This window comes from Ambystoma mexicanum, chromosome 7p, assembly GCF_040938575.1.
Source record: "Ambystoma mexicanum isolate Mex_15411 chromosome 7p, UKY_AmexF1_1, whole genome shotgun sequence".
NCBI classification, from domain to species: domain Eukaryota; kingdom Metazoa; phylum Chordata; class Amphibia; order Caudata; family Ambystomatidae; genus Ambystoma; species Ambystoma mexicanum.
In genome coordinates, this window is record NC_090939.1 from 181473724 (window position 1) to 181500679 (window position 26956).

At 48.0% G+C, this 26956-nt stretch overlaps 1 protein-coding gene across 1 annotated transcript in view; it reads left to right on the forward strand.

Annotated features, from left to right (window-relative positions):
- Positions 1-26956, forward strand: part of C2CD2 (C2 calcium dependent domain containing 2) — a 1192289-nt gene that overhangs the window by 983307 nt on the left and 182026 nt on the right. Inside the window, exon 12 of the mRNA XM_069636030.1 lies at positions 21073-21186. Within this exon, the coding sequence (XP_069492131.1) occupies positions 21073-21186 (114 nt within the window). The remainder of the gene's footprint in view (positions 1-21072; positions 21187-26956) is intronic.

A 26956-nucleotide genomic window follows, 5' to 3' on the forward strand; every position in this document is an offset into this window, starting at 1 on the left:
CTGCGTATAATATCCACGGAATAGATCCTTCGTTTATTTTTGGAGGAAATGCTCGTATTTGCTTTTGGGACTCTCCCATATCTGTCATTTATAGAACAAACCGCAGGGGCGCTTTCATGCCTTGGTGGGTGTACACCTTACTTGATAGAATGCCCTCTTTTGTTAAGCAGATCTAGATTGAGGTGTCCGTGTATAGGGCTTGCATTGCATCAATTGAAGACTTGGGGCAACCCTTTTTTCAAGCTTTCTCCATAGATGATTGCGACACACAGCATCAAAAGCCTGCTCGAGGTCAATAAATCCGAGATAGATTTGAGTTTGGTGTTGATCAATCTCTGTTTCAGCAAGTTCAGTATGAAAATATTAAATTCTGTTCCCACACCCGGAAGGAAATCGGTTTGCCTCGGGTTTAGTATACCAGCCAAACTTGCCCACCGTTTAAGGTCTCAACAGTAATGAGGCAAATAATTTGCCTATAGAATCCAGAGGGGCAATAGGGCGGTAACTGCAGGGGTCTCCATGATCGCCCTTTTTATAGATTGGGATAATTATCCCTTCTTTCCATGATAGTGGGATTGATTTTTTTTCGTATTTTTTGCGTGAATAGCAAAAAAAAATCATTTCCCCCCATTTTTCTTTCTTTATTTTAAGTTGCATATTAGAGATGCCATCTGGGCCGGCTGCTCTTGGCGTACTGAGTTTTTGGATCATCATCTCTGTCAAGATGGTCGAAGTTTAAGGTCCAGACCTCCAGGTCGCTACTTACATTTCTGTCGATGGAGTTCAGGGGCTCTTTCCTTTTGAATAATTCTGTGTAGTGATCAACCCAACTGGCTTCCGATACCTGATTTGCAGTAAACGCCACTTGGAAATCATCACCCTTATGAATTATTTCCCATAGGCTTTGGGCATTACTGGTAGATATCGCCGTCAGCATCTTTTCCGCATCAGCTTGCGCCCGTTTGGCCTTGGTTGATTTGGTCCAGTTTTTGTATATTTGCCTACACTTCCTAATTTTCTCTAGTTTAGCATCATCTTCCTCCTTCTGTAGTCTTCTAATTTCTGATCTGAGCTTTTTCCTTTTGGCTACCACCTCTTTATCAAATGCGTGTTTCCACACCACTTTTGCTTTAATTGTCGATTTCTTTCCAATTTCGTAGCTTTTCAGTAGCCACCTATATTTTACTGCTGAGAGGTTTTCTCTTACGTGTGTTGCATACTGCTTTGTCACCTTTGGTATTTCATCGTGATTTATTCTCAGTCTGTTTAAACGCCAGGCAACTTTTACTGGCCCCGTCGTTTGTTTATCCTTACAAGAGAGTGGTATCGATATTTCGATTTTCAAACGATCATAGTCACTTGCTGTTTGCTTTATTACTGTCAAGCTTTCAATCCTATCCAACATTTTTCCAGAGACATAGCAGTAATGGAGGCCTGCATGGCTTTTTCCCCGCCCCGTGTAACGGAGACGTGGAGGACGCCACTTATTTGGCCATTTAGCATTTCATGTCTCTTATATCCATTTCATTCACCCAACGTTGTGCCCTGCCCTTTAACTGGGATTATGTAATTTGTTGCCCATTTTATGAAAACAGCTTGATATTCAAATCTCCACACATCAGGATTAGCTGGCTTGTTTCCTTTAGCTTAGATAAATCAATTTATTTCGTTATGTCGTTCAGGTAAGACTCAGATAGGGGCACTTTTTCACTCTAATATGTGTTGATTATTAACAATTTAAGATTTCGACCCTCCAGGGGTTTGGTAATTTCCAGTATCTGCACGTCAGGATTTGGATTACGGCAGTCCGTTACTTTTAAATTACTATTTGTCTTTATTAAGGTTAGTAAGCCTCCATAAGGTCTCCCTTGGCTCCCTTTCCTTGCCAGGTTAATAAAGACTTCATAGTTTTCACAGATCGGCTTTTTCCTTATCCACGTTTCCTGAAGACATAGGATTTCATATTGGTTAAGAAAATCATCCTCCCCTGAGAACAAATGTACAAAGCCACTGGTATTCCAGAAGGCACATGTTAATTTCCTCCCTACCTCATTTACATCATATCTATTCCGCCATCCAGGACCAATCTGCCGTACTCGATCTATACTGTTGCTTCGTTTTCATAGATTTGTATTGCTTCCTTAAATTGTCGATAGTGAAAAGCAGATCTTTTCCTACCTTTAAATATTTCTCATTTCCTCTCTGGTTCTCTTTAGGGGACCACCTGGTTCCACGATCTGCAGGTACCCTTTGGTCATTTACAAGATTTCTTTGATATTTTTCCAAAATTTCTTTGGCTTTCACTGTCAGATTTATTTCTGTCGGAGAGTCTGTGGTCTTCATTTGCTCTTCTTTGCTGATTCGTTTCCATTTTCTTTGATGAAGTACTTCAATATAACCTTTGATTTTCCATGTCCATTCCATCGCTTGGTGTATAACCTAATATGGCGATTTATCCTCATGCTTCTAGCAGTGATTCTTTGATCACCTGCGACTTTAGATGTAGTGTGACCCAGTCCATTCTGCGTTAATTTACAAATTCCACTGTCCGTATGTCTTCTGACAGTATGAATCTAGTTGATGGGAATTGCTGGAGGACTTTAATTACTTGTTCCCTATTTAAAATAAGCCTTTTAGAGTTCCGTTCTGTTCTTTCCAGGTTTATCCTGAGACTTGTTCCCTCATTTCTTTTTCCAGTACCTTATTTTTTTTTTTTTTTTTGGGTGGGACAGATCTTTCTTCAATCTATTGTCTCGGCCCCTATACGGGCCCTCTTCCTTCCCCACTGAGGGCTTTTTTTTTTTTTTTTCTCAAGTGATCTGTTGGGCTTTTTGAGGGACTTTATTTTTTCCTCCATAGTTTTGAATTGATCCCCCTTTTCTGGCATTATGTTTAGCGCATTTTCTTTCACTTCCTCTTTTGCTGGTTTGTAAAGGACTGAGTTACTTTTCCCTCCCTTGTTTTTTTTGTCGAGGGCAGATCGCCAGATCTTTAGCCACCATGTTTTGAACATTTATTTTCAATGTCTTCCCATTTTGAATCACTTAGGTTGTCCCAATCGTCTTCGTTTTTATTTTCTTGTAAATATGGACATTTATGATTTTGAGGACAGTATATCTGATTTATGTTCTATGATTGCTTGATGTTTTATTGATTTTATGTTGGAATATTATTCTCTTAAATTTTATAAAGGTTTGTTCACAAACCGAAGACAAATAAACTTTTTTTAAATGTTCTTCTATTATCTGAATCAGATCACTCAGATCTGCACCAGGGTCGTCTTCGCCAAAATCACCATCAATTTGATTGCTATCTGACTTGCCTTCTTTGTGTGACTCTTGTGTTTCTTCACTTTCTTTCGTTATAATCATTTCTCTGCGCGATTCTTTGCCCAATGTTTTGGCTCAGTGCTCAGCGGGGTCATTATATTTCTTAGGAAGGACCTCGATCCATTTAGTTTCCTTTTTGCCGGTTGTTTCATGTTTTTCGTGTTTTTAGATCTTTTGAGTTTTCCAAATCTACCGGCCTTTGTTCCTTCTCTTTCTTTTTCAGTGTATTTTGATACTTCAGGCTTTTCAGCACCTTGGAGAATCGAGAAATTAGTTGCAGTCCGGGGTATCTTTTCGTTTAGGGCTTTCTATTTTTTTTGTAGATGCTGTTCCTAGGCTCAGAGCTTGATGTAACTCATTTCCTTCCCTATGGTCATTTCCAGACTGAGGGTGATCTAAGGCATTCTTCTCTTGGTGGCGTGTCAAGTGTTGGTTTACTTCTGCTTTTTTAAAATGGTGTCTCATCCACTTGGTCTTCTAAGACTGCTTCAATTAGGGCGGTCTTATAATTTGATTCGCTTCTCGCTAGGTTGCATAAACGGTTGTGCCATCAATTTGTTAATTCAGCTTCTTTATCCAGGTATTGTTCCAGTTTCTTCATGAAACTTTCAACTTCTTGCAGCTTTGTTGTCGCCATGGCATTCCCGGTTTGTAGATCTTGAAGCAATTTATTTATGCTGTCATGGAGCTTGAGAAAGGGGGCCAACAATAGCACTAAGGGTGCCATCACTGTACTGTGTATATGAGCCAGATCATTTCCTTTCTCCTTTTTTGCCTCCTCTTCTCTATTCCTTTCCAACTCCTTATTACTATTTTCTTCATTTGGTTTATTGAGGACCTTCACCTGGGCCACAGTTTGTCCGTTGTAATAATCCTTCCTTATTGGGTTTATTTTACCAGGAGCCTGCCGCTGGGGAATTTGGGGGAGATCCTTAATTTTCCCCACTCTACTTTTCTCCCCTCTCAAAGGGGATGACGGCAGGATTTGGCAATCAAGAGCTGTAATTTTATCCATAATGAATGATCGACCCTGCCGTTTTTCCCTGGCTATTTTCCCATTTAAGGCAGTTATATCTTGCATTAGTTTTTCCACCAGGAATGAATTGGATATATTGCCCGATAGTTGTCTATTGGTCTGTTTTGTTGGTATTGTAGGTTCTTTTCTTTGGTCATTTTTCATACACTCCATGCCACTCATCATGATATTTTGAGGTTGGGGTACATCAGACCTTCGATCTTCTAGCCTCAGAATTCCTGGGGCAGACAAGGGATCTGTGAGGCCTCACAGAGGGTCCCTTACTTCATATGATTTTTCCACGTCTGTCTCGTTTAGATCTTACCAGATCAAAATTCCAGTGTCACTAATGTTCAAAACTGTGGTCCATGGCAGGATATCACATTTGATCGTTCCTGTCCATCTTTGTTCAAATGCAACCGATCTGCTTGTGTCTCTTACAGACCAACCCCATTGTCATTTGTACTAATAAGTTCAACCAGAGGAATTTCTGGAGCCCCCTTTACTAAATCTTGGACGGTGCTTTCCAGTTGGGTCATAGAGCAGTGTGAGGGATTAATGGATTCTCTTTCTGCATTTTTTGTATTTGTATTTCTCCAGCATGGGGTCTGGCATGGGTTCACATGCTCATGAATATTCCCCGTCGTCAGGCCAGGAATCCTCGGTATAGAAAAATTCAGTATCAGTTTCGTTTCTGATCTGTCTTTCTCAGTAGTAACCAATCACTGGTCTCTGGGTCGTACTGCCCCCAGCCAATGACTGCCCTCTCCCTAAGCCCCTCCCCTGGCAGCCATCCTCAGATTTTTACCGCACGTTCAAGTGTTGGGAGTCCTCGTGCTTAGCTCTTGAGCTTTTTTCAGGAGATTCTCATTTTTTCGGTTAAAAGAGCCTCAAGCTCCACCGTTTCTACTTCCGATCAACGGGGATCCGTTTCAGAGTTTTCTACACCCCTCAAGGGTGAAGATTTCGTCGAGGTACACTTTTGGAGGATTCCAGAAGTTGCGAGGCCTACCCCGGACATGGCCCAGGAGAAAGGGAGCTTGACGCCCGGGAAGCTATTCAGGACCTGCCCTGGATGCCAGCTTCAGAACGTTTTCAAGGACGAGCATTCGTTATGCCTCCACTGTCTCCATGAGGACAAGACGCACAAGGAAAAGGACTGCGCGTTTTGTGGTAACATGTCGGAGCGGACCATGAAGGATCGCCACCTCCGTCTCGCCAACTGGCTGGAAGATAGCCCGCCAGGCGAGAAGAAGAAGAAGTCCGAGCGGTCTTCTAAGACCTGTGATGGTGCTCCGGCGACGGGGGCCCAACAAAAGGCTAAGCACCGCAAGTCCGCGGGCATCGGGAGCGCCGAACGGTCGGGCTCCTTGGCTGCCAGGCAGGGCGCACCATCGACCACGAGCCAACGCTCTGGCTCGGGTAAGAGGAAGTCCGAGAACCCGGCGAAGCTTCTGGAGAGGCCCCGGTCGATCTCGAAGACTCCGGCAGAGGGAGAGCGAGGCTCGGACCCTCCCCCAAAGGTGAAGGCCCCAGGTGTACAGAAGGTGACGATGGCCGTGATTCACCCTGCTAGGACCTCGATTGAAGATGTCGCCGTGTTCCTGGCTCAGCCTGTGGAGGCTACACCAGTGGAGGCGCCCTCAGGTACCAGTTTCTCCCTGCCACCGCGGAGGGAGTCGTCTTTCAGGCCCATCGAGAAGACCCCCACGAAGTCCTCGTTGGAAAAGGGGGTGACGGGGTGGTGGCCGTCGTGGATACGGACACGACCTCTGAAGAGGAGCTCATCCAAGTTGTGGAGGAGATCCAGCCCATCGGGAGGGATCCCGACGAGGGCGACGGTGACGAGGCTCCTCAAGAGCCCTCACGCCCGTCGTTTCTGGTGCCGCAGGACACCTCGACGGCCATTTTGTCAGCCATCCAGTCCTTATGCTCGGAGATAAGGACTAGGTTGCCCCTTCCCCCGACAGAGGAACCTGAGCAAGACCCGACGGAGGATCCGGAGCCAGGACCTTCGGGGAGCCCACCGCCTAAGAGGAGGAGGATGCATCCTAGGCCTCCTCTCCCGCCTCTGCGGCCTTCTCTGCCTTCCCCCCGGTCCACTACCCACGGGGATGATACAGGCATGGATACGACTATGACGGGTACGGATGACGACGGAGGCGATGAGAGGACGTGCCCCCCGTCGCCCCCTCCCCGGGCGTCCCCGCCCGACGAGATTGGATCCTTCCATGCAATGATCTCCAGGGCATCCGAGCTCTTCCAGCTCTGCCCCGAGGAAAAGAAGGAGGGGTTCCTTTACCAGCGGCACGAGGCTAAAAGGAAGACTGTCCTCGCCGTACCGCTTCTTGATGACATCTGGGATGAGGGGCTCGCCCTCCCCAAGAACCCTGCCACGGCTCCTGCGAAGAGGGACCGGTACGAGAAGAAGTACCGGGTCCCCGACGCTTCCCCCTTGTGCCTTAGGGCGCAACCTGCCCCGGACTCGGTCGTTTCGGCGGCAGCCAAGAAGAAAGCGGGGGGGGGGGGGCATCAGCCTCGACTTCAACCTCCCCTTCGGACGGTGAGGGTAGGAAACTGGATGCGATGGGACGACGGGTCATCTCATCTGCAGCGACGACCATCAAGGCGGCCAACACCCTGGCCATCGTAGCCCGCTACGACAGGGAGTTGTGGTTCAAGATCGCCCCTCTGTTGGACTTCCTTCCGGATGCCAAGAGGGCTGAGGCCCTGGAAATCTTGCAGGAAGGTGAGATTGCCTCAGACCACGCCATTGCGGTGGCTACGGACATCGCCGACACCGGTTTCCGTCAGTTGGGCAACGGCCTTTGCCTGAGACGACGAGGATGGCTCAGGGCGACGGATTTCCGCTAGGACGTTCAGACCAAGGTTTTGGACATGCCCTTCGATGGGAACAACCTTTTTGGCAAGGCGGTTGATGAATCCCTTCAGGCGATCAAGACGGACACGGAGACGGCCCGTGCACTGGGTGTGCTCCAACAACGACGGTCGCCCTTTCGGAGTTCCAGAGGTAGACAGGGTGCCTCCAAGGGAGCCGGCAGCAGCTCCTCTACTTACCGTCAAGCGGCAAGGTCTTCGTCGCATGAGGCCTACAGGGGACGCGGCAAGTCAGGTGGATCCCGCCGTCGTCGCCAAGGTGGTCAAGGAGGAAAAGCGGCCTCCAAGCAAGATTGAACCGAACGTCGGGTCGGGCCCCCGCCGAAGCACCCCGGTGGGAGGCCGGCTGACGAAGTTCGTCGGCGTGTGGGAGTCCATCTCCACTGACCGTTGGGTGCTGGACGCCCTGGCCCTGGGGCACGCCCTCGAGTTCCAGAAGAGGTGCCCCCGCATTCTTCCTGAGGCCAGGAAGGAAAATCACGTCCCTCAACTGCTGTTGGAAGTACGGGCGATGCTCAGGAAAGGTGCCATCGAGCTCGTCCCGAATAGGCTTCGGGGCTCCGGCGTTTACTCAAGATACTTCCTCGTGAGGAAGAAGACAGGAGGATGGCGTTTCATCCTGGACCTGCGACGACCAATCAAATATATCAAGGCACAGAAGTTCCGGATGGTCACCCTCCAGCACGTGCTGGGACAGCTGGAGGAGGGCGATTTCCTGTCGTCGTTGGACTTCGAGGATGCTTACTTCCACATCCCTATTCTAAAGAGGCACTGAAAGTTCCTCAGGTTCGTGGTCAAAGGGCGGCACTACCAGTTCAAGACCCTCCCAGTTCAAGGCCCTCCCGTTCGGATTAAAATCGGCGCCCAGGGTGTTCACCAAGTGCCTAGCACCGGTGGCGGCGCGGCTGCGCCTGCAGGGGATCCACGTCTACCCCTACCTGGACGACTGGCTCATACGGGCAAGGACAAGGGAGCTCGCCGTGGAACACATTGCGAAGTCCGTCCAGCTGCTAACGGACCTGGGGTTCTCCATCAACTTTCCAAAATCCCACCTGGTCCCGTCGCAAGTCGCCCTGTTTCTGGGAGCACAGCTCGACACAGTGGCGCGGCGGGCCTCACCATCGGAGGAAAGAATAAGGACCATCCTAGGAAAGGTGCAATGTCTACTGGCCACTGACGTGGCCAGTGTGAGGTCTGTAAAGTCCCTCCTTGAACTGATGTCCTCCTGCATTTATCTGGTGCCCCATTGCAGACTTCGGATGCGGCCCTTGCAAGAATTCCTTGACACCCACTCGATCCAGACGGGCAGCTTCGAGGACAGGATCTCGCTCGACGAAACGTTCCGTCAGGCGATTCGATGGTGGGGTGTCCGCACTCATCTGACAGCGGGAACAGGCTTCCTAGCCCCGGCCCACCAGGTGACGTTGGATGCCTCCCTGGAAGGTTGGGGAGCGCACACCGGGGGCCTCCACGCGAGAGGCCTTTGGTGCTCGGAGGAGAAGACTCTCCACATCAACATCTTGGAGCTCCGCGCAGTGTTCTGGGCCCTCAGGTCCTTCCTTCCGTCCCTCAAGGGCAAGGTGGTGAGGATCTTCACCGACAACACCACCACAATGTTTTACATTCGGAAGCAGGGCAGAACCAGATCCTCTGCCCTGTCCAAGGAAGCCCAGGATCTGTGGCATTGGGCCATCGCACAAGGGATGTTTCTGGTACCCTTTCATCTGGCAGGTATAAAAAACACCATTGCCGACTCAGCAGGGAGCTCCGCTCGTGCCACGAATGGGAACTGCGCCAGGATCAAGTGGACCGACTCTTCCGACGATGGGGCGAACCCCAGATCGATCTCTTCGCGACGGCGGCGAACTCCAAGTGGCGGAGGTTCGCCAGCAGGTTTCCCCAACCGAGGAGCATGGGCGATGCTTTCTCGTTCCCCCGGGACGGCCTGTCCTTTATCCATTCCCGCCATTGCTGTTGCTACTCCGGCTCGTCAACCAGCTCAAGAGGTCCCGGTGCAGGATGATCCTCGTCGCACCGGCGTGGCTGAGGCAGATCTGGTTCCCGGACCTTCTGGACTTGTCAGCGTCCACACCAGTCAAGCTACCGACGGACGCGGATCTTCTCTCCAGAGAAGGAAGCGCCATTCTTCATCACGAACCAGAGTCGCTGTCCTTGCAGGCCTGGCTCCTGCAGCACTAGAGTTTGGAGGATACGACATCCCGGCCGACTGCAGAGAGGTTCTTGCAAAGGCCAGGGCATCCTCAACTCTCAAGTGCTATGGACACAAATGGAAGAGGTTCTCTGTCTGGTGCCGAGCACAGAAGATTAACCCCCTGCGGAGTACGGCCCCTCAAGTATTGCCATACCTACTGTCTTTGACCAAGGCTGGCCTATCTCACGCTTCCATCAAGGTACATCTGGCTGCCGTCTCACGTTACACCAGAACTACAGGACGGGCGTCCTTGTGGTCTCATCGTCTGGTGAAGGAATTTATGAAAGGACTGTTCTGATCATTCCCGCTGGTGAAGGCCCCTGCCCCGGCGTGGGAGCTCAACGTGGTACTAACTAGGCTCATGGGGGCCCCATTCGAGCCTATGCATTCAGTGCCGTTGAAGTTTCTGTCGTGGAAGACAGCATTCCTTGTGGCCATCACCTCTGCACGACGAGTGGGAGAGATCCAGGCCCTGTCTTGCAAACCTCCATACTTGACTTTTCACGACACGAGGGTGGTGCTGAGGACGCACCCCTCCTTCATGCCCAAGGTGCTGTCGGACTTCCACCTCAACGAGCCCTTGGTGTTGCCAGTTTTCTTCCCGTCGCCTTCGTCGGCGGCTGAGAGGACTCTGCGCTTGCTAGATGTAGCTAGAGCGCTGAAGTTCTACGTGGACCGCACAAAGAGTTTCCGGAAGACATCACAGCTGTTTGTGAACTTTGGACCTGTGAATCAAGGGAAGGCTCTCTCGAAGACTTCCATTTCCAGATGGCTCTCCGGCTGCATCATGCACTGTCACCGGTTGGCAAACCGACCGCTGCCCGGCCGTCCGAGAGCCCATTCGACCAGATCGATCGCTGCTACTACGGCGTTCCTGTCTGGTGTCCCCCTGCTCGACATCTGCAGGGCTGCTACGTGGAGGTCGACGCACACCTTCACGAGATTCTACTGCGTCGACTGGGATTTCAGGGAGGAGTCCAGAGTCGGCCAGGCAGTGCTGCGCAACCTGTTCGCCTAAGGTGAGCCTGGTGAGGAGGTAAGAGTTGCTTAATGTTGAGTTGTTGTATTGCCTGATATTGAGCCTTGTGCCACCTCCCGTGGTTGTGCATGTGTATACTGCTATGTATTCTTATATTCATGAGCATGTGAATCCATGCCAGACCCCATGCTGGAGAAGGAACAAGTTACTTACCTGTAACTGTTGTTCTCCAGCATGGGTCTGGCATGGATTCTCATGTGAACCCTCCCGCCTACCCCTCTGCGGCTCTTCACTTGGTCATACTGCCACTTCACGTGCTACCAAATCTGAGGATGGCTGCCAGGGGAGGGGCTTAGGGAGAGGGCAGTCATTGGCTGGGGGCAGTATGACCCAGAGACCAGTGATTGGTTACTACTCAGAAAGACAGGTCAGAAACGAAACTGATACTGGTTTTTTCTATACCGAGGATTCCCGACCTGAGGACGGGGAATATTCATGAGCATGTGAATCCATGCCAGACCCATGCTGGAGAACAACAGTTACAGGTAAGTAACTTGTTCCTTCAGTGGCCCCCACATCAGTTTGTCCTCCAGCCCCCACTCTAATTTCTTTATTTTCTTTTGGGGGACTCTGTTTGAGGGGTTGATTTTGTGTTTCTGAGGCACTTGCGCTAGCTTCCAGCACTAATACTTCTGCAACATTTGTTTCGTCAAACTGGAGTTTCCTTGTGTTTGGCAAGGAATGCAGGGCTTCTAATTCCTGTGAGACTTCCAATTCCAGTATCGCATTGCCAAATGCCAACGTAGATTTTTCATTCTGATTTTCACCCCCTTTTATATTTGTTGAGTTTAATTGAACCAGTTCTGCACTTTCCTGTGCCGGGGTTCGCATGTGTTCATTTTCCCAAATAGGATCTCAGCCGTCATTTCTAGACAGAGTTTTTCTTACGATTTCCCCAACAGTCAGTTTAAATACCGAGTCCTCCGGCTCCCCTCGCTTTTGGGTGCATTGGGTGCTCTGAGCCTCAGGATATATTTCCTCTCGCTGTTTATTTAAATGCAGCTCCACCGGCGCCACATCTGGGGATTTCTGTTCTTTCGGCTCGCCGGGGGGAGTGAGTGTGTGGGGGGGGGGGCGGTTGCTCACGAGTTGCAAACAGCAGCCGCGATTGTTTGAGCATTTTATTTCCCACAGGGAGATGTTGGGTTTTACTTATTCTGGTCTTTACCTGTTATGTGTGTGTGGGCTTGTAGTGTGGAATATAGAGTGTTGGCTGTGGAATGTTATTGTGTGAAGCTGCTCTGATTCCACAGAGAGTCAGTTGAGAACTGAAGCCTAAGAGAAAGGGGACCGGTGGATGCTTCTATCCTATGAACTTGTCCTGTATTATACCTAATGTACTTACCTGTGTTCCTGTGGACTTACTAAAGATACCTAAACCTAACAAGGCTCCTGAGTGGTTATTTATAAACCCAAACCCACAACTTAACATTGCCGACGAGGATTGTTGGAAACTGAAGGGAGCAGCAACAGAAAAGGAACAAGGAACCAAGCAGTACACACAAGGACTGTTACCAGGACACACAAGAGGCAAGGAAGTTGCCCACCAGCAAAGAGCAGTAACCACAGAGGCATCCACCGCCTGGCCCCCAAGGTAAGCACGCTGCGCCTGTATGGATGAGTTAAAGGCTCAACTCGGTGATTTTGCAGGGCAGCGCTGCATGGCTGTCAGCGTATATGAAAATTGGCCTTTGAAGTGAGCAGCGGCCGATATAGACAGCGCACAAGGGGCCGGGGAGTTATAGAGTGATTATTGTGGCCAACATAGAAGTAAGCAGCAAACAGGAGCGGTTGCTGTGATTTCAGACAAAGTGTACCCGCTGTGAAATCATTTTGACAGAGTTTTGTTTTGGAGGTCATCTGTCATACCATCGAAGAATACCAGCACTGGTGACGGTTGGTGCCAGGAGCTCTGTACAGCTCCGCGCTTCAGACATCAGTGGTGACGTCATTGGACTGCGGCGAGTGTTGGCGGAGGTCTGCTGTAGTAGAATGCTAGCCCAACGTTCCTGGAGCCGCAACCGTGGAGTCCACGTCATTGCATTGTGAAAGAAAAAAAAGGACCTCATGCGTGCCCAACGTGCTTCAACAGGACGTTCGAGATATTTACAAACAGTACGTTGCAGCATTTTGAAAGGTGTCAAGGCTGAGCTTCTTTAAGCAAAAGTGTAACGGACGTTTCTGAAATTCATTTGGGTGATGTCTGCTGAGGGAAGAGCGTCTCTACAGTCATGTGTCATCATGTTCAGTAAATAACTTTGGACGTGTTGCACACACATACACAGAGGAATATTAGTTACCCCCCCTAGACTTAACTGATTTTACCACCAGGGGTACTATTCCTCTTCACGGGTCGGCGCAGCTTCCACTGCATCTTCACCGAAAACCCGGCCCCTAAGGGGAAACAAAAGGACAGCAAGGTGAAACAAAGGGACTAACAAGGGGAACCCTCCTCACCACAATAGACTTACCTGATTTTACCACCAGAGGTATTATTCCCCAAGACTTCATACTTTCTCTCAGTGCCTGAATAAGGGAGAAAGCAACAGGTTACATATTGACATTTTTTTATCGAACTGTGTTGGAAAATACAAATCCTTACCAGAATACTACCGGTTGCCACAAGGAACTCTTCATTAGGGTCAAGCTGCAACCTGCAAGGAATCGGACAAGAGTGAAAGTCAGGCATTTGAACTCTTACGAACTTTATACTTACGGCGTCTTGCCGGGACTCTGAGTCAATATTGTTGTGGAACTCACCAATTCCTTCGAGCCAGTGATGCAACTGGTTATCAACGCGCCCCTGCGCTCAATGCAGGATGGAGAGCTCATCTTTTCGAACCATCAGATGAGACTATAAGAGGGGACATCAAAGGCAATCTGTGGGGAGAACAGCGGGGGAGGGGAGGATTTACGCTCAACTCCACGGGTGATTAATTCCCTTTCTCCATTTGCAGAAGAATATTCCTACGGGCCAAGCAAACAAAGCTAGGTGGGCCAGTCCAGTCCGTCATCTCGGCCCTACGCGTCACATTGGTGGAGACCGCAGCTGTCCAGTTCCGATCGATGCCTCTGTGGGAGCCAGGTGAGCGTAACAGAGTTTTGGATTGGGTGGAGGGTTGTGGGGGGTTTCCCCCCGCATATATGTCCTAATTCACCTTCTAAATTGGGTCAATTCTCCCGAGGTCAATTGTGAAAAGGTCAATTGGTATACAACCTCAAAAACACCATCTAGTGACTACCCAACATCTTATTCGTGTGGATAATGAAGCCTTATATTCCATAGTGATGCATAGATCTCATGTAACGCATGAAGAGCTTGTATCTTTCTAAATAAATGTAAATCGCTTACCTGAGTGACGTCCATGTGTCAGGCCACTAAGTTAGTAGCAGATATGGTTTCCAACACAACTTGAGCGCTGAGCCGGAAGTGGTTCTTGTGCCCGTTCAATCTCTCAAGGTGACACAAAAAAGAAAAGGAGAGGGGCAGGATTCAGAGCATGTTTAGTAGCTCAGACTCTTGTCCATCCCAAAGTCTCTTTACAGTGCGCTCGATGGTGCTTTCTTGGACCAAAAACAGTAGAAAATCCAAAACCGAGGATGTGGAGCAAAGGGTTCAGATCCCTCTCCCAGCACCAGGTCGAACACTTATGCCACCTGCAGGAATAAATTGATTTGGTGGTAGTACTTTTATCAGAAATGAGCAAGTCTAGAATGTTCTCTGACAAATTCCACTCGCTATACCTGAACGTTTCAGTAGCCAAACATGAAGGTTCAGGCTGCAGTGGTTTGGATGTAAGCCCTGCCCCTCCAAGTGGGAAAGGAGGTCCGTCCTCTGCAGTAGGCAACAGGGATGACAGATGGCCATGTCCAGTAACTCTGGGTATTGCGATCTCCCAGCCAAATCTGGATCGATAAAGATCATAGTTAACCCGAACAGACTTAGCATCGGATAACCAACTGTATGCCAGGGATTGGCGGGCACGCATAGAGCAGCTTGACGTTCCACTCGACTGTGAAGGCATCCCCCAGAGCTCCCAGCAAAGAGAATTCCCTGGAGCAGAACCACTTGTACTTTTTGTTCACACTGGAAAAGAAGGGAGGCCGAAGACTGTCTGCTCAGTGCATACGCCAGTATATTCTCCTTGAAGTCAAAATTGGCTGCCGTCCGAGGCACACTGTTAGCCAGAACCACAATCTCATTGCTACTCTGCCCAGATGCAAGGAGCCAAAACCACCATGCTTGTTCAGGTAATGCATGGCTACTGTGTTGTCTTTCGGGACCAACACTGTTTTTGTCTCTCAAAGAGGGGAGGAAAGGGACTAGGGCCAGCCTGATTGCTCTCAACTCCAGCAAGTTGATGTTCTCCAGACACTCTGATTGGCACCAGAGGTCACTGACCATAAGGGCTTGGAGGTGACCACCCCAGACATTCAGGCATGCATACGTGACCAGTGTCACTTGGGGGGCCAAGATTGCGGAAAGAACACCCCTCTGAGAAAGTTTTCTTTCAGGGACTACCATTGCAGGTCTTCGAACGCCCTGACCGAGACCTGAAGCAGATTTGATGGCTGTCCCTGAAACTGAGACCATTGTGAACTCAGAAGCCACTGTAGCGACGCCATCCATAATCAAGTTTTTGGAACCACAAGGATTCAGGAGGTCATAAAACACAGAAAGAGCAGAAAAGCAGGGGAAGGAACCTTTTTTTGTGACTGTAAGACTTGCACCATCTAGCAGATGTTCTACACTCTCTTCGGAAAGGAAAACCCAACTCAGGCGAGTGTCCAAGACCACTCTGATAAATCAGAAGAACTGGGACAGCTGAAACCTGAGACTTACTGAAGTTCCGAGAGAAGCCCACGCCGTGCAATGGGCTGCACATCTGGTACAGGTGTGCCAACGCCAGGTCTGGGGAGCAGAAGCGGACGAGTCAGTCGTCCAGATAGGGGAAAATAATGTAATGCCTTATTTCATGAGGCGAGCAGCCACGAATGTTCGAATGTATATTGCGTTTTCATTTAAATAGTTCCATCTTGTAGGTCCTACGTTCTAAGGTGGAATTAGTTGGTGTTGAGGGGCTTGGTTGCTTCTAGAAGGGGAGGCAGTTGAATGAATTAACAGAGAGGTGAAGGAGGCTGGGGTCTACGGTGTCCATGTAATGCACTACAAGTCTACCTTATAAAAATAAGAGAATTCATCTTACCTCTGATGTCTTCTTCATAATAGTGGTGATGAGCTTGTTTCCGGGCGCCCCCAGAACCTCATCCTACCTTGAGTCTTTTCGTCAGAGGTTGCTGTGAGAGACAGTATTCTGCCTTGGTGAGGTGCTGCGGCCGGGTGCTCCAGAACGGCTGCAAGGTATGCTACCACGGATTGAGTGCTCCTGTATACGTCCAGCAGGCACAGCGGGTCCTGCTGTGTGGGGAGCAGAGATACTGGCATTGGAAATGGCAGCAAAGCAGGTACCCGACACCAGAGAGAGCAGCCAGAGCAGCGCTCAAGGTCTTCCCTCATCCCGGTGAGGAGTGGGGGGATAGGACATTGGATTGGCCAATAGTATGTGTGTCCATGTGGCAGCCATCTTAAAGTCAGGCACACATTTGGACACTCCAATATCGCAATGGCCATTTTTGAATCGGGCAGATTCACTGGGACACGGCTAGTTACTGCACTTTGGTGGCCATTCTGGAGATGGTGGCACAGACTATTGTAGAGACAGGCTACAACAGAGTAACATTCTATCAGGTGACCACTGGAAGGACAGGCATCTCCTGAAACTCAAAAAACAAGTTTTGGAAGAGTATGTTGGCCAGTGAGGGAGGGGATTTCATCATTATGGCACATTTACCCCACACACATTTTGGCAAATCCTGGAGAACCTGTGGTGAGATTGGAGACTTGCAAGAAGACTCAAGATTATGTATTGGCAATACATGGGCCATCCTTTAGTATAGATCACAGGCATGCGCTCCTGATGCAGACTTTTCAGAACGCCACCAGAATCTGCAGTGACTTCTTCTGGCCGGGATGTTGAGGGTCAGTCTGGAGGGAAAAGTCTAAACTCCTATCAAATAATTCTGCGTAAACTAGACATGCACTTTCAGAAAAACGTCCAGCAGCATTTTGGAGCGGTACTTCTTTGGTATACTTCAACAGGCTGAAGGGGAGAGCATTTGAAGACTTTATTACATGGTTCGTGCGAACTAGCCAATAAATGCAACTTTGAGGCAACATACAATGAGCGACTACAGGATCCGTTTATGCTCAAGGGGAGAAGGAATAAGATTTGGGAGAAAATCTGGGCATGAAGCACTGGATCTTTCCAAGAAGATGAAACCTATGATTTTATGCATCAAGGAGTTGGAGGAAAAGGGAAGTTCCATTTCAGAAAAGGTGTGTTCGGTGGCAGACAGCAAGCAGCAGAATAAGGCAGTCATGAGGAAAATGGCAGTTTAGCAAAATAGTGAACCTCAGAAAAAGATGGGGTTACGGAGAAGAGAAAAACAGGAACAATATAAAGGTGTTTTTGGTGTGATAGAACCTTTCATTTCAAGAATTGAGATAAATGTCCTGGTCTGAAGACAGATTATCATAAAAGTGGGAAGAAGGGACGCTTTGCCTGGTGCTGCAAAAATATTTCTCCTTGGGCCAAATGAGAAATTGGCGAATTTTATAACTATGGCAAACGTGATGATGGCCAATAATCGTGTGAGGAGGGAGTTAGTTGGTTGGTCAGCCAAGTTGGTTCTAGACCCACGAAAGGATACAAGCCACATGCCATGGTGAAGGTTGATGGGGTTGTGAGAAACCAGAGGTTATCCTCACACCTACTCTCCTTGGATCCTCTTCTTGTGTGTAATAGTTTATTTGAATACTTGTCACTGTGAATCTCTGTGTAACTCCCCTAAAGCCCACATTGACCCCTCTTGAGATAAGCCTGGATGCTCAACATGCTACCAACCTGTGTAGTACAGACTTATACCAAAGGTTGGGTTCCTATTGCCAGGGCGTGAGAGTTGTTGTAGTGCACCCAAAGGGTACTGCATACAATCTTGCCTAACACTGCATTTGTGCTGCGCTATTGGTTCGGTATTCAAAATTAGTTAAGTGTCCTTTCCCGAGTGTCCCAGGGCAACCTTTAGTGTCAGGCAAACTCACCGGTCTTCCTTGGCATCTCCATGCCCCTCGCTGATCCTGCAGTGGACCTTCTGTCTTCTGTTCGTTTCGTTGCTGGCTCCCGCGTATCTTTAGCGGTCTGCCCGGCTGCTTCCTGGAGCTCTGATAGGTCTGTTGATCATCCTCACTCGTCTGCACACCTAAACGCCTTAAGTTGGGTTGGGCCCAACACCCTTTGACCTTTCGGCTGGGCTTCTTGTGCCGACACCGCTTCCTGCTGCGCTGCAAATTCATAGGCCTCCGCGACTCGTTTGCATCCGCTGGCATTCTCTTTTCTGCTTCTTCGGCAGACCCAGCACTCTGGTCCGCCTCTGCCTCAGCTACCCCTTCACCATCCTCCCTCAGCAGCAGCTCATTCCTGAGTTTAAATATCCCACTGAGATGTTAAGAGGCTGTAACAACTAGACCGCTCATTCTGCTCAACAGCATTATTGATCCTTACTAACTCTGAGCCACTCTTCCTCGTCCCAGTACCAAGAGCATTATGGATCCGGAAGTCCATAGTGGTTTGGGGGTTTTGATATATAAGTAGTTTGGATTGCTTTGTGAAAACCTTAGAGTTAGGAGGTGTTGTGTAAAATGACACTTGGAGAATGTCATTTAATTCCTACACCCCTAAAGTATACTCCTTATTTTCATTGGAGGACTTTTCATTGCATGTTCATTGGGTTGTTTTATAGAAGGGACTTGTACACTGACAGCATGCCATTAGATATTGGGGGTTTATGGGAATCTCATCTTCAGAGGAATTATGAATACCGCGTCCCTCCCAGGGGAGTCATCACTTCCCTCTGACAGCCGTCTCCTCCCATGTAATCCTCCCTCATAATACCACCCCCAGTATAAGGATCAAGTAGCAGCTGCCTTCCCCTGGCCACATGGGAGGAGACTTTAGGCTGGGGTTTAGTAATGACTCTGCAGGATTCATCACACAGGGGACCGTTCCTCAGTGCTGCGGCCCATGCCCAGCAACCTCAACCCGGTTAGATTGTCACATCTCTCCTTGTGAGAAAGTTAAACAGCTTCTCACATTTTCAAAGTGCCTCCTGTTGCATCAGTTGACACAATGTGCAGTCCTGCGTGTTGTGGTCTTCACCAAGACAGTAAAGGCAGATGCAATGTGGGTCCAAATCAGATATTTGGCACAGGGCTTGAATCCCGAGTACTTCACTTGAATCGGCATGTTGTTGAATAAAAAGTGCAGGATTCAAAACAGCTGTTTTCTAAAGCGAGAAGAGTGCACATAAAAAAGGAACGAAGGTCAAAGGGTGTGGTGCCTCTACATAGACTAGCCCCATGTCTGGCAGTGTAAAGGTTTCTGAAAAGCAACTGCGTTGAGAGATGTATATGAAAGATGAGTCTGTGGGAGGAACGTTGATCAGAAAGATGAATACTGAGAGCTATTTAATTGGTTCTTCCCAAACTATGCAATTTGAGTACATTTTCATTGGAGTGTCATGTTAAATTTTCTTTTGTATACCTTCATCCATATTTCTGGCTCTTCGTTTTTAGGACCTGATTCACTATTCATTTTTTTCATGTTTCAACTGTGCAATTGTGAGGTTGAATCTCAAAACCCCTTTGTGTGCCACTAGGGCCAGCATGTGAGTCTCCATTTGTATGTTTTGGTTTTTGTCTCGAGGCTGGCATCCAAAAGGTTAAACACTACTTTTTCCTTTCTGAAAGTGATATCAATCCCAGCGGTCCATTTCGTTTGTCAGGTTAGGTGACTACAGTGTAGATTTCTACCCTGTCGACAGGCAGAGCTCTACCCTCTGACATCCGGGAACCTGGGAAGTTGTTGGCAGATTAACAGTTGTAATACGCTATAAGATTGAGACATGTCTTTATAGTTGCATCTACAGGATTCTGTTCTGTGAGGAGAAGAGTTCAAGAAAACTGAAGTGACAGGTGTTGGCAAGGGCTTCCGCTAGTATACAACTGCAGATAAATCATCCTTATTTGTGTGACTCATTAAGAACTAACATGGACCTTGAAAAGGGAGACTGCCCAGTAATAATTGGACTGGGCATAGTGCTTGAGAGCTTTAGGCACTGATTGTCAGTGAATGTAACTGACTCTTATTGATGGACATGTGACAGAGGTAGAATGGTTGTGTGAATTGGAGTAGGGTTTTCCTGGTTGTTTGAGGCCTTCCTGTGGTGAGGGTTTGTTTTGTTTTGTCGGGTACCTGGTTGCTCTAGTGGGATCCTGCTATTCGATCTGGCTTACCCAAGGGTCTGCATGACTGGATTTCTACCAGCATACCTGGTGCAGCCTTCAGTCAGGACTTGCTTCATTTTACCTGAAATTTCCAAATCGGGTGTTTGTTTTAATGCCATATGGAATTGATTCCTTGGATGTACATCCCCTCAGGAGTGCCCCGAAACTAGATGGCATTATTATTGCGGGAATTCATTTGGCGCCCTCACAGTACTTCATCAAGGAGCCTGTTTAAGAGGTCAGTGTGCTTGCTGCACTTCTCATGAATGTGAATGCCACATAAGTGTTCAGAATATATTGTGGCTTGAAATAAGAGCAGTTCAAATTGTGCTCCGAGTACCTTTACAGGCGTTTCCTTGCCGTTCTGGCCCCTGTTTTTTCTTGAATATGTGGTGGGTGCACTTGTTCTTTATTAGGAAAAGGAAGGTGGAAAAAGCCAAGCCAACTAAACAGTATTGGGATTCATAAGATGTTCCTTCTGGTGTGGAAGTGTGCATGCTTTTGTAGCCGTGAATGCGAGAGGAAGGTGAGATTACTGTCATTGAGGATGCAAGGGTATGAGTGTGAAACATACATGGCCATGTCGCTGGAGAGGTGTTCTTCCAGTTTGGCTTTTTCTTCTTTGCATACTGGAATTAGTCGTCCTGGATATATAAGAAGGAAAACAAAAAACCAGTTGAAGAATGCAAAGAAAACCCCAGGCCTGTATCTGCATCACCCAAATGACCTTGAGTTTGTGGGTATATATGGCTTTGGTCTATGTGTATGGAATGTTGCTGGTTAATGGATTGACGGTCCGAGCTAGGTTTGGGAGATTCCAGTCATTACTGATGTGGCTGTGGTTGTTATTAACAAATATAACTTGAACTTGTATTTGGGTCCTTAAATGCATTACAATCCTCCACATATTACACCACTATATCAGATGACTTCTGTTTTCTCCCACAGATTGTGTACTTCAGTATTTTGTGAAGGGGGGTCATAGAAATTCTCCATGCGCATTTGCTAATCTTACTGTGACTTTGGGTATAGCACCGTAACATTGAATGCTGAAGATTGGGTGGTGGTAGGACCAGCTGAAAGTTAAGCATATGACCAGATTACTGATTGCATTCCAAAAAGAAAGGCGAGTGCATGGACTATTGTCAATATTAAGATCTATTATTTATTGCTTAGAATCGCCTGCAAGAACACCACCGAAAGTTAAAGTGATCGAAAAGGATTTGTTTGTACGTGCAATCCCTACCCAGGGTGCTCCTGTCAGCAAAGCACTATCTTCCTCGGACACAGGTAAGACCTAATGGACAAAACCTTTATCATAATAGCCTCCTGCTATTTTGAGCATGCAAAATATTATGGCCCAGACTGTTAAGGTAGAATTTGTACTAAACGTATGTCTTCCTAGTATTTACATCATCCCCCATTAAACTGTCTAATGGAAAAATCAGGGAGCCAAAAAAGACTAGAACACGTGGCATGGGACAACGTGACTATGCAGGTAATGCAGGCAGTAGGGAGAGCATTCCCCAAAATATGTATGTTTTGTGCTATTGCTTCCTTATTCTGAAAATAATTATAATTGACAATTGCCACACACCATTAGTGATTGATAAACCTAGTTTCATGTAATGAATTAAGGGAAAGTAGTTTTGATATTTTACGACTTTAAACTATACGTGGGCAAGTTTATTTTAAAGAAAAGGAAAATATCTAGTTCAATGAAAAACCTTCAGTTGAAATGACGTCAAGGTGCCAGTTTAACGCAACAAAACCCCTGAAATTCAGCACGTGTCAGAAGCTAGGCCAACTTAACTATGAACCCCTCTGTTGGCAGACCAAAAGCACACTGACGTCTTCACTTGGACAGAATCATTGACATTACTATAAACTAGAGCACATTGATTCCATCACTGGTAACTATCAGTTGTGGTGAGAAAATGATCATGTTCGTTTTCAAGACATGTAAGGCCTACAAACAGATGTAACATACACTTGTTTTTTTCTCCAATCATGCTACACTTAAAGGCAAGCGATATTCTCACAGCCTTGTAAATAATGATAAAATAACTTCAGGAAGAAGGTAATTCTCATGAGAAACTACAATTTCATGTGACAGAATTCATATAGACCACCTTTCAACATATCCTGAAAGCTGGAGTTAGTATCTCACAAATCCAACCTACTAGACTGGGTGTCATGCAGAACGTACTAATTAAAGGACGCAGTGATAAAGGAACTAGAGTACCTTTTTAATGTAAATACTCCTTCAGTACTGTCTGACTCGGGTGTGTAACAGTGGTTTTAAATTGACGACAATGTTTGAACTTTGCGTTTGCCTCCATACTCTATTTTAAATTCAGCAATACACTTTTTAAATGTTGCATCTCACTTGCATTAAGGTGAGATACGTTGTTCCAGTGATATCATCAATGATGTCATCAGTTATGTGAGCAGTGTGCTCCAGTTTTCAGTGATGTTATTGATTGTCATCATTGTTGCCATTTGTGATGTCATCAGTGTGCTTATGGGAAACGGGGGACTCTAAAGTAGCTTCTAACATTTGCTGCATTATAGAGGTTTAGTTGCATTACACTGGTACCTTAACATCACTTCAACTGAAGTTTTTTCACTGAATTTCAAGGGATATGTTATGCTCTATATCCTACCACCTGTATTATTCGTTTTTTCTTTGGATATCGCCATTTTTGTCAAATGTACTGTTCTCAATGGGTGTTCTGAAGCGACAAACCATGTTTTTTCCCCATTGGGGTCCATGGGACATTGGCCATTTTGCGTGGGGCGTGGTCCTCGCTGGGCCAAAGTCAAAACCTGGATCCAGGTAATGCAACCAGGGATAATGTGGGGACTAGCATAGGGAATGTCCAGCAATGTGCCAGGGAATACTTCCCAGCCCAGTCCAACCAGGGTTTTTTCATAGAGCTGGAAGGGGTGAGTCACCTCCCTATCCCAGTCCAACCAGGATTTTTTCATAGAGCGGGAAAGTGCGGGTCACATCACTACGATTTACTGAAGGTAAAAATTGACCAGAATCTACATTAATTGTTACAGGGACAGGCGAACTGGGGAGGAGTGGTTTGCAACCCATAGAGGTGATTATCAAACCCCAGAGGGGATGGCACAGTGGAACCCCACTCCCCTTACCAACGATCCTTCCTCACCAGCAAACTACCGCCCAATCTCTATCACTCCTTTCCTGGGCAAAGTTCTGGAAAAGCTGCCCATCTCCCAGCTTACACTCCATAGTGAATCTGTTGGTTGTCTCCATGACCATCAGTCTGGCCTTAGAGCAGACAGAAGCATGTAAACTGCTCTCCTGAACACCCGCAATGACCTGCTCTCTAATCTCGACTCTAGCCTTCCTTCTGTCCTCATCCTCGATCTTTCCTCTGCTTTCGACACGGTCAGCCACGCCATCCTGATCGATTGTCTCTGCGACAACCTGGGAATCACAGACCAGCCCTGAGTCTGGTTAACCTGCTTCCTCTCCAATCAGCCCTCTCGTGTCCAACTGGGGGTCTTTTCTCTCCACCACCTCTCTCTCTACATGTCGTGTTCCCCAGGACTCCAACCTCTCACCCCGGTTGTTCAACCTTTACTTGGCACCTCTGGCCCACCTCATCTCTACCTTCCCTCCTAACTTTCAGTGTTATGGAGATGACACTCGGCACTCCTTCAGGCTCCCCTCAGCCTCCTCTCCACTCTCGCTTGTTTGCATCTTTTTATCCGCGATTCAGGAATGGTGTGCCTCCAACGATCTCTGCCTTAATGCCAGTAAGACTGGGATCCTTCTCATTGGGACCGGCTTTCCCTCTTTCACTCTGGCTGCCCTTCTTGGGCCCTCTACCTGTGCCTTCCTGTGAGGCAAGAAACCTTGGTGTCATGTTCGACTCCACCCTCTCCTTCTCTCTTCACATCACGGACCTCTTTAAGAAGTCCCACTACCAGCTGCACCTCGTAAGAGGTATTCTTCCTTTTCTCACTTTCCCCCAGAAGCTCACTGTCTTCAGAGCTCGGGTTCTCTCTAGGCTGGACTACTGCAATAGCCTCTTTCTAAATCTGCCTGCCTCTACTCTTTGCTCTCTGCAACTAATCCAGAACAGGATTGCAAGACTTGTCCTTGGCCTCAAGCCCAGGATCGTATCTCTCCAACCCTGAAATCTCTCCACTGGCTCCCGGTGGCTGCAAGGATCAAGTTCAAGACGCTCTTCATTGTCCACAAGGCTTTCTGGGGCTGGGGACCACACTACATCCAGCTCTCTCTTCCTAAGCACTTTGCTTCACGAGCCCTCCGCTCATCCACCTCCAACTCTGAGGGTCAGATGCTTCTCCAGGCAGAGAGTGGGGGGTAGATCTCTCTCCTCGGCTGGTGCCTCCCTCTGGAACAGCCTGCCTGCCTCTCTCAAACTTGAGCAGACCAGCTAAGGTTCCAGAAGCAACTCAAGACCTTCCTTTTCGCTTCTGCTTTCTCTCTCTCTCTCCCCTGCTGATATACTTGTCTGCCGCGCTAACTGGTTGCCTGGGCATCTTCTGAACCTTGATGGGCACCAGGCTCCTTCACGACCAGCAGCCCCTTGCACTGCCTCCGGGCCTATCGCGTACTTTGGGACTGTGTCTGCAACCCTACAGTCCCCTGCCTCTTTGCACTTATTCGAGCCAGCCACCCCGGCGGCACTTACTTGAGCTTTGCCTTTTAAACTCTCCCTCCTCAATCCCCCTGTCACTTCTCCTCTCCCTTCCCCCTTGCACTTGCACGATCTGAATGACACAAGGCCTAGTAAGATCATTTACTTTGTCCTCCCTTTTCTCCCCTAGAATGTGTATAGGCGCGTTTTATAAATTACTTATGAGGGGGAGAAAGTGAACCACCTCTCCTTAAATCCCGAGAGGCGGTAAACATTACTACAACCATCCCCCCTCCACTAAGAAGCTTATCATTTTAAGATGGTTGTGAGAAAAACAGCAAAAGGCCAACATCTGCTCCCGGGTTCGGGCGAACCTTCCAGCAACACCCAGCGAGTGGGAGCTGCAGGCAGGCAGAGAGAAAGGGTAGACTAGTGAAAAACAAGCTTGCCAGCCCATCTCTTTTTGCCTCTGTCTAATTATGCCTACCCCCAGGGAGGTTTCTGGGGAGGAACTGCTGCAGCCAGTGTGGCGCCTTCCCCTTCATTAAGGACGCCAGTTCAGGGGAATGAGCCGGACACTAGAAAAGCAACTCCAAAGCCATTACATTTCTGGATTGCTGGAGAGGAGTGCAGACAGTGTTTGGAAAGTGTTGACAATGGAGCATTGTGCAGCAGATGGGAGGCTGGATGAGTATAGTGGAGAACTGGTGACCTCTTAAAGGTGGAGGAAGTGGTAGAGAGAGAGCTGGTGTGGAATGGAAAGAAAGAGGTTGAGAAGAAAGTATTAGAGGGAAGGATTAACATTAAGGGGGTTGCAGCAGTCTAATGAAAGGATTGGAGGAGGGCTTACCATCTGGAAAGGATGAGAAGGGTGGCGGAGAACTGACAGAGTGGATTATGAGAGTTGAGGAGGTGGGAAAGCTATATGAGGAGGTTGTTGAACTTATGAGGTGGGAGAGCTGTTTAAGGAAGTTGGCCAGTTTATTGAGGAGGCAGCAGTATTTGTCAAGGAGAAGGTCGAGACATTTTTGGAGGAGGTTGGCATGTTGAAGGAGGAGGTTAAAGACTTTATTGAGCATTGAAAATGTAGGTGTGACAGGCTGTTTAACAGCATAAAGTTGTGTAACATATGCAGGTGGAAGAAGTCCTAAAGAAGGAGGAGATGGTGACTCAACAGGGAGGTGGAAGGAGTTGGAAGAAAGGGAATTTATTGGAGGAGGTGGGATGTTTTCATAAAAGAACAAGGGGAGGTGAAGTTCTTTAGGAGGACAGGGTAAGCATCAACATGAGCAAATCCAGATGAAGATGGACTGGTTTAGGGGTCAGTCCTCAATCTGAGGCACTAGCTCATGACTTGTTGATGAGATCATCAAGACTAGCTGAGGTGTAAGGAAACCTGAGGAGAGGACCTTGGGCTTGGGCTTGTCAGCCAACACACACACTGCTACCCCAGAGACCATCCAGATGGGACGACCGGAGACAGCGACAACTCTAACACAAGCACTTAGCCAGCTTGCATGACAATGCTTCGGAAATGCCCTGGAACCCGGGAGATTTCCCACTTTTTGTTTACATAATAGGGAAAGACTTTTAAAGGGGAATACAGGTACTCCCCATGCAAACGGGCACCTAGAGACTTCTGATGATTCACTAGATGCTGTCACTTCTTGTGAGGCCAGGGAGGTGAGGCTGTTATCCGATAGCCCCCCTGAAGCTGGTATAATCTGTATTTGTATTTATTGTATAATGCAGGAGGATCTTGTAGGGAGGGACTCCCCCCTCTGGGGATAAAGTTGACCATCTAGGGTACAGCCATTACGGGAACATCACACCACACTCCCCACATATATTCTAGATCCGCTTCCCTCTTACTGTACTTCTGTAAGGCATAATACCCAAAGGTTCTTGAAAATACTGAGACAAAGAAGAACTACAGGAATCTAGGTAATCTAAGTACTGGGATGAGTTGGCACTGTGGAGTAAGTAAGATGAAACCCATGAAAGAGACTGAGGGTTTATACAATGAGCCCAGACACTGCTGGCAACATTGTATAAACATCAGCAGTGGACTAAACATTTGGTCACGGACAGCTGTGCAAGGATGCAGGTGTGCTGAGCACCCAACGCAGAAGATTCAAACGTTTGTTGCCGATCCAGAGGGAGAGAGCTCCAAGGACTCTGGCGCTTGGTTGCGTCTGATGATCGGAGGGTCCGCAAAAGCAGACCTTTGCACGGCACTGCCGGGAGGTAGAAGGAATGCAGACAGCAACTGGGAACTCGGTCACCCAGCCACAAGAGAAGCAAGACGCAGTTGAAGCCAAATTGAACTACCGCCAGCCCAAGAAGCCCTGGTGACATTCTGAGACCCCGGACAAGGTAAGGGGTGGCATGGGAGACCCAGAGGGGACGCGGGCTGG